The sequence below is a fragment of the Mercenaria mercenaria genome, chromosome 6, assembly GCF_021730395.1.
Source record: "Mercenaria mercenaria strain notata chromosome 6, MADL_Memer_1, whole genome shotgun sequence".
Taxonomy (NCBI): Eukaryota; Metazoa; Mollusca; class Bivalvia; order Venerida; family Veneridae; genus Mercenaria; species Mercenaria mercenaria.
In genome coordinates this window covers 9,274,777-9,286,683 of record NC_069366.1, presented here as the reverse complement: position 1 = coordinate 9,286,683, position 11,907 = coordinate 9,274,777, and the positions used below count along the sequence as shown (strand labels likewise).

General features: G+C 36.0%; 1 protein-coding gene across 1 annotated transcript in view; it reads left to right on the top strand.

Moving 5' to 3' along the window:
• Nucleotides 1–12: 12 nt before the first annotated feature.
• LOC123549705 (uncharacterized) overlaps nucleotides 13–11,907 on the top strand; it is a 70,593-nt gene continuing 58,698 nt past the window's right edge. Inside the window, exon 1 of the mRNA XM_045338018.2 lies at nucleotides 13–143. Coding sequence (XP_045193953.2) covers nucleotides 86–143 — 58 coding nt within the window. The 5' untranslated portion in view covers nucleotides 13–85. The remainder of the gene's footprint in view (nucleotides 144–11,907) is intronic.

Genomic DNA, 11,907 nt, shown 5'->3' with positions numbered 1-11,907 from the left:
AACACCAAATGGTAGACTGGTTTCCGAGACTGACACTCTACAAGCTTATATACAGTGTGAACACGGGGGGTACCAGTCTGACAAAATGGAAGAAAATAAATCTGAAAACGAAGAATTACGCAAACAAATTCAATATTTGACAGGTTATTCATTCTATTGATAGTTTTTGTTTCTGGGCAATATCCGGTTATCTTCCCCTCTACGGAATGAAGCATAATATGAATGGGGACTTTTAGATATCCACTTAGACTAAGTCACTTACAAAGAAATATTCAACACTCGAAAAGAAAAGTGAAACTTCGCTCTAAACAGTGTGAAGTTTACATTTAGTGTCATCATACCTCTTACAGCGAATATCATACTTCACTAAATTTTTCGGGAAGCCATGACTGTGATGGGGTGCGACACCTTATGTACCAGTCACTTTATGTACCAGACACTTTATGTACCACTTTGACACTTCGTGTACCACCTATATATTGTATAGTAATTGTATCTCATTGTGTAGCACTGTCAACATGTGATAATTACCTGTGAAAATAACTTTGATTTAATCAGCTTAAGTCCATAGAATGTTGTTAACATTTCTATTGATCAGGTCGGATATCCGGGCACTTCAGCGTATCGCGTTGCGTAGCAACAAGCGGAGGTGACAGCAAACGCTAAATTGTAATTGAAAAGCGTTTCATGTTTCACTAGTGCTGTTTGTTTTTCTTTGCTTAAAGTAAAATTTTGGGCAATATTAAAAAGTCAGTGAATTTATAATGTAGCATGCTGTTCCAGAAATCACTCCCGAGAAAGAAACCTTTCTTTTTTAGGTTTCAGACGTGATATTCATCATTGATCCGTGTAAGCTGCAAGGTCTCATATTTGTGACGGACTGGATGAAAATTATAATTTAAAAAATCGGAGGTCTTTTTAAAGTAAATAAAACAGAAAATCTATTTCATCTAATTAGGTTTCTCCATTCGTTTCACTTTTCTCGTTCTATTTAGTAGCCTGCCATTAAAATAGTTCTGAAAGCCAGATAGCTTATACTGTGGTGTCAAAAGTGATTCAGTCACTCCAAATTTAATCAGATCAACACCTCTTACCTAAATTCTCATTCGTATGAAATTTAATGAGAGGTGTCATAATTTAAAGCTTAATAGCACATTATGCGTAAATACTGGAGAAGGGATTTTTTTCTCCCTCGAAGGGTATCAGGATCACAATAGCATTTATAACACAAGGCGGTTTTGTATATGTTACAATTGTTTTAAATGTAATATGACATCTAGAGCTACTGTGTTACACGCGGAGATAAAATGATATATATAATAACTGCATGCTAGTTTCTTTTTTACGAAAAGCCAGGACGTATCAATAAATTGATGACTTCCAATTACGAAAATACTAAAAAAATACTGATCTCTGTTTTGTCAATTATTTAAAACTGAGAACGATAATTTGCACGCTTTGTCTAGAATAATGTTAGTCATTTCTTGTAGTTTTCAATATCCATTTTTTTTTTGTTAATTGTTAGACTGTCACAATTGACTGCTTCCACATACCACAAAATTAAAACATTCATTCCAGTCATAAATCACTATGGAAACCAATCAGTATGTGGTATATTGATGAAAATCAGTTTTGACCAGTTCCTAATGACTATCACTTTTTAATAGATTGATTTCCTGTTTGTTTTATCCCTCTGATGTACCCCTTCGGGGCCTTATGGTAATTTCCTGTCTTATCCGTTTGATGTATGCCTTCAGGGTCTATGATATTTGGAAGATGCACATTATTGTTATTTGCGTGTCAATTGACAAAGGGATTAATAGAGCTACTACATAAAAAAACTTTAACCAATACACATGCCCGAACATTTAGTTCATTTGAAACTTTAAAATTAATTCACCAAACTATTTTTTGGCTGGAAGGACATTTCTTCAAAAAAAAAAAAAAAAATGTCTGCAATAAGATTACATATAGAATAAAGTATAAGTTTACAACTTTATTTAAATGACTTTCATACTTAATGTACTTCGACATTATAATATTTTACATTAACTAAATAAAATATATCGCACAAAGTACATTTCAGAAAATGGCAACAATATAATTATTTCAGAGCATTAAAACATTTAGAAAATCAGCTTATTTAAAAAAGACATAAAAATATCAGAAAATTAATTTACTATTTATTTGATCTGTTCTTTCTTAAAAAGAAAAAAAATTCAAGACACTTGAAAGAGATGAAAGAAACAACTGCTACGATTTCAAGCAAAGAAGCTGAATAAAAAAAATGTTTTGTTCTCAGATATTTAGTTTAGATTAATATATATATAGCAAACTGAGAAAATGTTGAATAAGCTTGGGAACTTGTTTTAATTATATCTGATCCGTAGCGCCGAAGAGCAGACAATACATAATCTGTCACTTTTTCCAGACCGTTTTAAAATGCCACAAAATCAATTATCACAAAAACCCTACTTTTTTTGAAAAATATATAGATTGTACCATAGCGTAAGGACTGCAGATGATAAAAAAGATGACTCTTGATTTGTTTTATTTGAGAATTCAAACATCACAACCCACACCGCTAGTTAATTCGCTACGAATTGCGAGGTCCTGCTTTCACCTCCAAGGTAATTTGCATAATTGATTGCTCCGGATGTGACGTCACGCCGACCTGATCAATGTGCATATAATTTTACCTTATTAATTATGACAATTAACATTTAAATTTAGTAAAAAAAACATTTCAAGTAACATAAAATATAACATTTTCATCAAATCAAAACAAAAATGATCATCCACTATATATCATATATGTGGTACATAAGGTGTCCAAAGTGGTACATAAAGTGCTGGTACATAAAGTGTCTGGTACATAAAGTGACACATTCACTGTGATGTCATTCACCGTGTTCTCGCACTGGCTTTAGGATTTTTTTGTTTGTTTACACTCCACGCAGAAACTTGACGGCATTTACACTTCCTTACTATTTTAAAAGTGTTTTTCAGTTGCATGTAGAGTTTTCATTACGAAAAAGAAGTAAAAGAATTGTAACGATTACTGAATGCATAAAGGGAAGTAATTCCATTAATATGCAAATTTGTAAACCTGTCAATTGTCATTGGAGTAAAATGACAATATATAGGCGCAATAAATCACCTTTGTGTGTGTCTGTCCATGTGGATGCCAGTACATGGCACTAAAACGTTACAGAATCATGTTGGCGTGGTTTACGAATTTTCTGTCACAGTTTCGGGGTGCTCGGATGTTCATGCAGACAACCAGTCAGCGGTGTGTACATAAACCGGAACCGGAAAACATCGAAAAAATTGCCTCAGTATATACAGACAACAAAGACGAATAACTATATACGGACGTTACCGTCTTGGGGATTTTCATCCCCTATTATATCCACCTCAAATTATCCCCAACCACCACCCCTAAGAGTGTCTTAAACTTCATAGATATTGTCAAATCCCCGACCACCACCCCTAAGAGTGTCTTAAACTTATAGATATTGAATTATGACATTCAGAAAGGTTTCTAAATCAACGTATTTTTTACCTCCCTTTATTATTTTTGTTCATTCCCTACATAGAGGGGAAGATTCCCGGACATTGCCAGTTTTTGTGTCTCTTCATACTGTCATAATCTTATATTTATACGCATGCACTTTTTAAAATGATTTTAATATGAAATTAGGCGCTGCCTATCTGACAGGAAAACCTAGTTCAGATTCTTGTTAAAGTTTTTTCTTTCTGCATTTATAAATTGTTCTTTCTGATATTTTCAGTTTTGACAGTAAGCCTGCGTAAGCCTCCACAGACTTTGTCTGGAGCATACCTTCTTCATGTATGGAGGGATTTTGATGAAACTTGGCACAATTGTTCACCATCACGAGACGGAGTATCGTGCGCAAGAACTAGGTCTAAGGTCAAGGTCACACTTGGAGGACAAAGGTCAAATTCAAGAATGACTTTGTCCAGAGCATATTTTCTTCATGCATGGCATTGCAGGGATTTTGATGTAACTTGGCACAATTGTTCACCATCATAAAACGGAGTGTCTTGCGCAAGAACCAGGTCCCTAGGTCTAAGGTCAAGGTTACACTTTGAGGTCAAAGATTACAAGAATGAAAACTTTGTCCGGAGCATTTCTTCTTCATGCATGGAGGGATTTTGATATAACTTGGCACAAATGTTCACCACCATGAAGAACCAGGTCCCTAGGTCTAAGGTCAAGGTCACGCTTACATTCGGGTGTAACTGTTTTAAGTTATGTAACCTATTCCAGTTAATTTTATAACCTGTATTAGTTAAAAAATATAGTTATTAAAAAAAAGTCTTTTTGCAGTTCTCACAAAGTGACCTTTAAAGTGGAATTAGTAGCAAACTGTTGTTAATCAAATTCTCTTTTTGTCTGATCATGACCTGCTAAGCATAATGGGATGTTAAGAGTTTTATAGCTTTAAAACTTTTGCGTAAAACTTTATCAGCCTTGCGTAAAACATTTTACTGCATAGCTGGAAAGATAAAAGTTCAAGGATTCAGGAAATAATTGCATTAGTCTCATTCAAAATGAGGAATTGGCACAGGAGGGCTTTGTAATATCTTATGATAACTGAAACAAGTTATGAAAGTATTTAGCAATAACTCAAATGGGTTATAAACTGCGATAACCTGAAAAAGTTACATCCCTGACTGACTTAGAGGCCAAAGGATTTCTCCCTAAATTCTGTGGAGGGAGAAGTCACTTCTCACTAAAATTTTGACCTAGGATGATCCCTGGTTTTTATATGCTTAAAAATTATCAGACATGCGTATATGCATTAATTCAAAGCGTAATTTATGCTAATACGCATTTTATCTGGAGCTCTGAAGTGTCGAAAATGGAAATTTATATGGTGCTGGAACAACCCAGACCTTGGGACAATCCGGACTATACTGGGGACAACTCGGACCACATTTCAGAACGACCTGGACCATGTCTCTGAAAGTTCTATACCACTATTTTTTACAAGATAATGTTTCTTGATGTTTCAGAATAACTAGTACAGCCGAAGACGAATAATGCTCATTTATAGTAAAATTTAGTTCTAGGTTGATGGTATGGACGACCCGGACCATACTAAGGACGACCAGGCAGGACCAAGTTTTGAGACAACCTGTACTATATATCTACTTTATATTGGACTTGTAAAATGATTATATGCTCCTGTTATTCCCAAGAAAGATAATGAGATAATTTAAGGATTTGTAGTTTACTGAGGAGATGTATGATGTGCTTTTTATGCCCCTGAAGGGAGGCATATTAGTTTTCAACTGTCCGTCCGTTCGTCACAACGTTAACTTTTTGCATGAAGGCACTTTACTTGCAAACCACTGCACCCAGGACTTCAAACTTCACATGCTGATAGTACTTATTGAGTACACGACCCCTACTGACTTTGGGGTCACCAGGTCAAAGGTCACAGGGGCCAATGTTAACTTTTTGCATGTCCGTTCGTCACAACGTTAACTTTTTGCATGAAGGCACTTTACTCGCGAACCACTGCACCCAGGACCTTAAAACTTCACATGCTGATAGTACTTATTGAGTACACGACCCCTACTGACTTTGGGGTCGCCAGGTCAAAGGTCAAGGTCACAGGGGTCAATGTTAACTTTTTGCATGTCCGTTCGTCACAACGTTAACTTTTTGCATGAAGGCACTTTACTCGCGAACCACTGCACCCAGGACCTTCAAAGTTCACATGCTGATAGTACTTATTGAGTACACGACCCCTACTGACCTTGGGGTCACCAGGTCAAAGGTCAAGGTCACAGGGGTCAATGTTAACTTTTTGCATGTCCGTTCGTCACAACGTTAACTTTTTGCATGAAGGCACTTTACTCGCGAACCACTGCACCCAGGACCTTCAAACTTCACATGCTGATAGTACTTATTGAGTACACGACCCCTACTGACTTTGGGGTCACCAGGTCAAAGGTCAAGGTCACAGGGGCCAATGTTAACTTTTTGCATGAAGGCACTTTACTCGCGAACCACTGCACCCAGGACCTTCAAACTTCACATGCTAATAGTACTTATTGAGTACACGACCACTACTAACTTTGGGGTCACCAGGTCAAAGGTCAAGGCGCTGGGGGAGCATTTGTCACCATAAGTGACAGCTCTTGTTTGTAAATATGTTTTCTTTAAAATTAGCCAAAGGCATAATGTAATTTGCTAATAAAGTTTTGTTTTCAGCTTACCTGAGCATTGCTCAGGTGAGTTTTTCTGATCACTCGATGTCCGGCGTCTGTCGTCTGTCTGTCTGTCGTCTGTCAACATTAAGCTTGTGTATGCGATAGAGGCTGTATTTTTCAACTGATTTTCATGAAATTTGGTCAGAATGATGACCTTGATGAACTCTAGGCAGTGTTCGAAAATGGGTCATCTGGGGTCAAAAACTAGGTCAAATCAAAGAAAAGCCTTGTGTATGCGATAGAGGCTGTATTTTTAGCTCACCAGAGCCAAAGGCTCAGGGTGAGCTATTCTGATCACTCACTGTCCGGCGTCCGTTGTCCGTCGTCCGTAAACTTTTACTTAAAACGACATCGCCTCATAAACTGCTAGGCCAATTTCATCCAAACTTCACAGGAATGTTCCTTGGGTGAAGCTCTACAAAAATTGTTCAAAGAATTGAATTCCGTGCAGAACTCTGGTTGCCATGGTAACCGAAAGGAAAAATTGTAAAACTCTTCTTCTCAAAAACCAGAGGCCCTTGAGCTTAGATATTTGACATGTAACATTGCCTAGTGGACCTCTACTAAAGTTGTTCAAATCATGACCCCGGGGTTAAAATTGACCCCGCCCCAGGGTCACTTGATTTTACATAGATTTCTATAGGAAAATCTTCAAAAATCTTTAAAAAATTAACCAGAAGGTCTAGAGCTTAGATATTTGACATGTAGCATTGCCTAGTGGACCTCTACAAAATTTGTTCAAATCATGACCCCCGGGATCAAAATTGACCCCGCCCCAGAGGTCACTTGATTTTACATAGGAAAATCTTCAAAAAATTTCTGAAAATCAACCAGAAGGCCTAGAGCTTAGATGTTTCACATGTACCATTGCCTAGTGGACCTCTACAAAATTTGTTCAAATCATGACCCCCGGGGTCAAATTGACCCCGCCCCATGGGGTTACTTGATTGTACATAGAAAAATCTTCAAAATTTTCTAAAAATAAAGCAGAAGGCCTAGAGGTTAGATATTTGACATGTAGCATGGCCTAGTGGACCTCTACAAAATTTGTTCAATTCATGACCCCTGGGGTCAAAATTGACCCCGCCCCAGGGGTCACTTGATTTTACATAGGAAAATCTTCATAAATTTGCTAAAAATAAACCAGAAGGCCTAGATCTTAGATATTTGATATGTAACATTGCCTAGTAGACTTTGTTCAAAGCATGACCCCCGGGGTAAAATTGGCCCTGCCCCAGGGGTTACTTGATTGTACATTGGAAAATCTTCCAAAAATTTTCTAAAAATCATCAGTTTGACATTTGAAACATGTAGCTCATATTACTCAGGTGAGCGATCCAGGGTCATCATGACCCTTTTGTTCAATAAATCTTCATGAATTTTGGTCAGAATGATAACCTTGATGAAATCTAGGCCAACTTTGAAAAGGGGTCATATGGGGTCAAAAACTAGGTCACTAGGTCAAATAAAAAAAAACACTTTGTGTATGTGATAGAGGCTGTATATTTCAATTAATCTTCATGAATTTTGGTCAGAAAGATTGCCTTGATGAAATCTAGGTCAAATTCGAATATGGGGCATCTGGGATCAAAAATTAGGTCACTAGGTCAAATCAAAGGAAAAGCTTGTATATGCAATAGAGTCTGTATTTTTCAATTGATCTTCCTGAAATTAGGTCAAAATGATAACCTAAATAAAATCTAGGCCGAGTTTGAAAATGGGTCATCTGGGGTCAAAAACTAGGTCACTAGGTCAAATCAAAGAAAAACCTTGTGTATGCGATAGAGGCTGTATTTTTCAATTGATCTTTATGAAATTTGGTCAGAATGATTGCATTGATGAAATCAAGGTCAAGTTTGAATATGGGTCATCTAGGGTCAAAAATTAGGTCACGAGGTCAAATCAAAGAAAAACATTTTGTATGCGATAGAGGCTATATTTTTCAATTGATCTTCCTGAAATTAAGTCAGAATGATTGCCTTGATGAAATCTAGGTCAAGTTTGAATATGGGTCATCTTGGTTAAAAAAGTAGGTCACTAGGTCAAATCAAAGAAATACCTTGTGTATGCGATAAAGGCTGTATTTTTTAATTGATCTTCATGCAATTTGGTCAGAATGATTGCCTTGATAAAATCTTCGTTGAGTTCGAAAATGGGTCATCTGGGGTCAAAAAGTAGGTCACTAGGTCAAATCAAAGAAAAACCCTTCTGCTGTATTTTAGTTCACCTGAGCAATGCTCAGGTGAGTTTTTGTGATCGCTCGATATCCGGCGTCTGTCTGTCGTCTGTCAACATTTAGCTTGTGTATGCGATAGAGGCTGTATTTTTCAACTGATCTTCATGAAATTTGGTCAGAATGATTACCTTGATGAAATCTAGGCCGAGTTCGAAAATGGATCATCTGGGGTCAAAAACTAGGTCACTAGGTCAAATCAAAGAAAAACATTGTGTATGCGATAGAGGCTGTATTTTTCAATTAATCTTCATGAATTTTGGTCAGAATGATTACCTTGATGAAATCTAGGCCAATTCGAAAATGGGTCATCTGGGGTCAAAAACTAGGTCACTAGGTCAAATCAAAGAAAAAGCTTTTATATGCGATAGAGGCTGTATTATTCAATTAATCTTCATGAATTTTGGTCAGAATGATAACCTTGATGAAATCCAGGCCGAGTTCGAAAATGTGTCATCTGGGGTCAAAAACTAGGTCACTAGGTCAAATCAAAGAAAAGCTTTGTGTATGCGATAGATGCTGTATTTTTCAGTTAATCTTCATGAATTTTGGTCAGAATGATTGCCTTGATGAAATCTAGGTCAAGTTCGAATATGGTTTATCTGGGGTCAAAAACTAGGTCACTAGGTCAAATCAAAGGAAAAGCTTGTATATGTGATACAGGCTGTATTTTTCAATTGATCTTCCTGTAATTAAGTCAAAATGACAACCTTAATGAAATCTAGGCCGAATTTGAAAATGGATTATCTTGGGTCAAAAAGTAGGTCACTAGGTCAAATCAAAGAAAAACCTTTTGTATGCGATAGAGGCTGTATTTTTCAATTGATCTTCATGAAATTTGGTCCGAATGATTGCATTGATGAAATCTAACTCAAGTTTGAATATGGGTCATCTGGGATCAAAAATTAGGTCACTAGGTCAAATCAAAGAAAAACCTTGTGTATGCGATAGAGGCTATATTTTACAATTGATCTCCTGAAATTAAGTCAGAATGATTGCCTTGATGAAATCTACGTTAATTTTGATTTTGGGTCAAAAAACTAGGTCACTAGGTCAAATCAAAGAAAACCCTTCTTTATGCAATAGAGGCTGTATTTTTCAATTGATCTTCATAAAATCTGGTCAGAATGGTTGCCTTGATGAAATCTAGGTCAAGTTCGAATATGGGTAGTCTGGGGTCAAAAACTAGGTCACTAGGTCAAATCAAAGAAAAACCTTGTGTATGCGATAGAGGCTGTATTTTTCAATTGATCTTCATGATAGCCTTGACATGCTTGATGAAATCTAGGTAAAGTTCGAATATGGGTCATCTGGGGTCAAAAACTAGGTCACTAGGTCAAATCAAAGAAAATACTTACTTATACTCAAGATTTTTGCTCCAATTTTAATGATAATTGGTCAGAATATTTTTTTCCATGAAATCACTAGGTCAAACATGTTTACTCTGTTTAATATGTTGTGTTATGGTGTGTTTCTCAGGTGAGCGACCTAGGGCCATCTTGGCCCTCTTGTTCAATTACTGTTCATGAAATTTGGTCAGAATGATTGCCTTAATGAAATCTAGGTCAAGTTCGAATATGGGTCATCTGGGTCAAAAAGAAAGTCACTAGGTTAACTCAAAGAAAAACCTTGTGTATGTGATAGGGGCTGTATTTTTCAACTGATCTTCATGAAATTTTGTCAGAATGATAGCCTTGACAGCCTTGATGAAATCTAGGTCAAGTTCTAATATGGGTCATCTGGGGTCAAAAACTAGGTCACTAGGTCAAATCAAAGAAAATACTTATTGATACTCAAGATTTTTTGCTCCAATTTTAATTATAATTGATTTGAATATTTTTTTCCATGAACATGTTTACACTGTTATGGTGTTTTATGGTGTGTTTCTCAGGTGAGCCCTCTTGTTTGTTTGTTTGTTTGTTTGTTTTCTTAACAGCGGTGATTAACGGTATAAAATATATTAATTTCTGATTGGATTGCAATTAAGTTTGGTTTACATGTCTTTAATCAAATTTGTTGGATGTGTTAAGTGGCTTTGAAAAAAAGGATAATTGAATGTTGGTGGTTCTATTGATCTTAAATTGATTGAAGAATATTGTTTTTGATGAGAAATGTACTATGTAGATTTTATTTCAAATGTTTGCAGAAATGTAGATGTAGAAACGACATTCTTATCTTTACATGATGAGAAAATCAAACAAAAATATGGGAAAATTGTTTGCTTCAGCTTAAGACTCACCTTAAGACATCATATGCAATATTTCCAAGAGTGGTGTAGTTGTTGTTCACGAGTAAAGTGAAAGATATTTGACAAAGTTTCTTTTCATTTCTTTTTATATCTTTTATGTTTTTATTTATTTCAATTTTGTATTACTTAATGAACAAAATGGCTCACCAGTCATTAGCTATTTTAATTGTCAATATATTATTAAGCATACATTCAGACAAGTTACGCCAGCATATAAATGTACATGTATTAATTTAAATATAAATGTATTAATTTCACAACTACACCCAATTCTTTAAGGTTGTCAAGGTAGTCAGTCACATTAAAGCTACATTTTGTGTCATTTTTATGCCCCCAGCATTCTACTGATGCGGGAGGCATATAGTGATTGTCCATCCGTCCGTTTGTTCGTCCGTCCGTACGAGGTTAACCAAATGGGACCGTTTCGTCTAGCATCAATACCCCTTACTAGAATGACTTGATACTTACGCAGATGTAACCTGTGACCATTCCTCATCTTCAGACATCATCTGACCTCAGTTTGACCTTGACCTCATTTTGGACTTAGGGTGCTTTATGTGGGCCATCTTTTGGTTAACCAAATGGGACCGTTTCGTCTAGCATCAATACCCCTTACAAGAATGAATTGATACTAATACAGATGTAAACTGTGACCATTTCTCATCTTCAAACATCACCTGGCCTCAGTTTGACCTTGACCTTGACCTCGTTTTGGACTTAGGTGCAAAATCTATCGACGACAAGGATGCCACTGGGGGCATCAAGCGTTTATTGAACGCAGCTCCTTGTTTTCACTAACAGTAACGTTACAAACATGCATTTATAATGAATTTCAGCTAAACATTTAGTTGTTAATGAAGTCTTTGAAAAATATAATACAATAGTTATTATATTCATAATATTCATGATAAAACCTGTAAAAAGATAAGACAAAGTATATTTATCATTATCAAATTTATTTTTATGCTATACAACTTTATCTTGATGGGGAAATAATAGCTATCACCTCGAGTGTTAAACTGACAAGCATTTAACACTCAAAGAACATAAATAAGTGTAAATGATTATTTGTTTCAGTTTCGAAGAAATCCATCATTTGACAAACATCTGATTAACCATCTTCAAAAAGTCAATAAAGCACATCAATGAAAAAAGTTCCATGATTGAACTACCACCT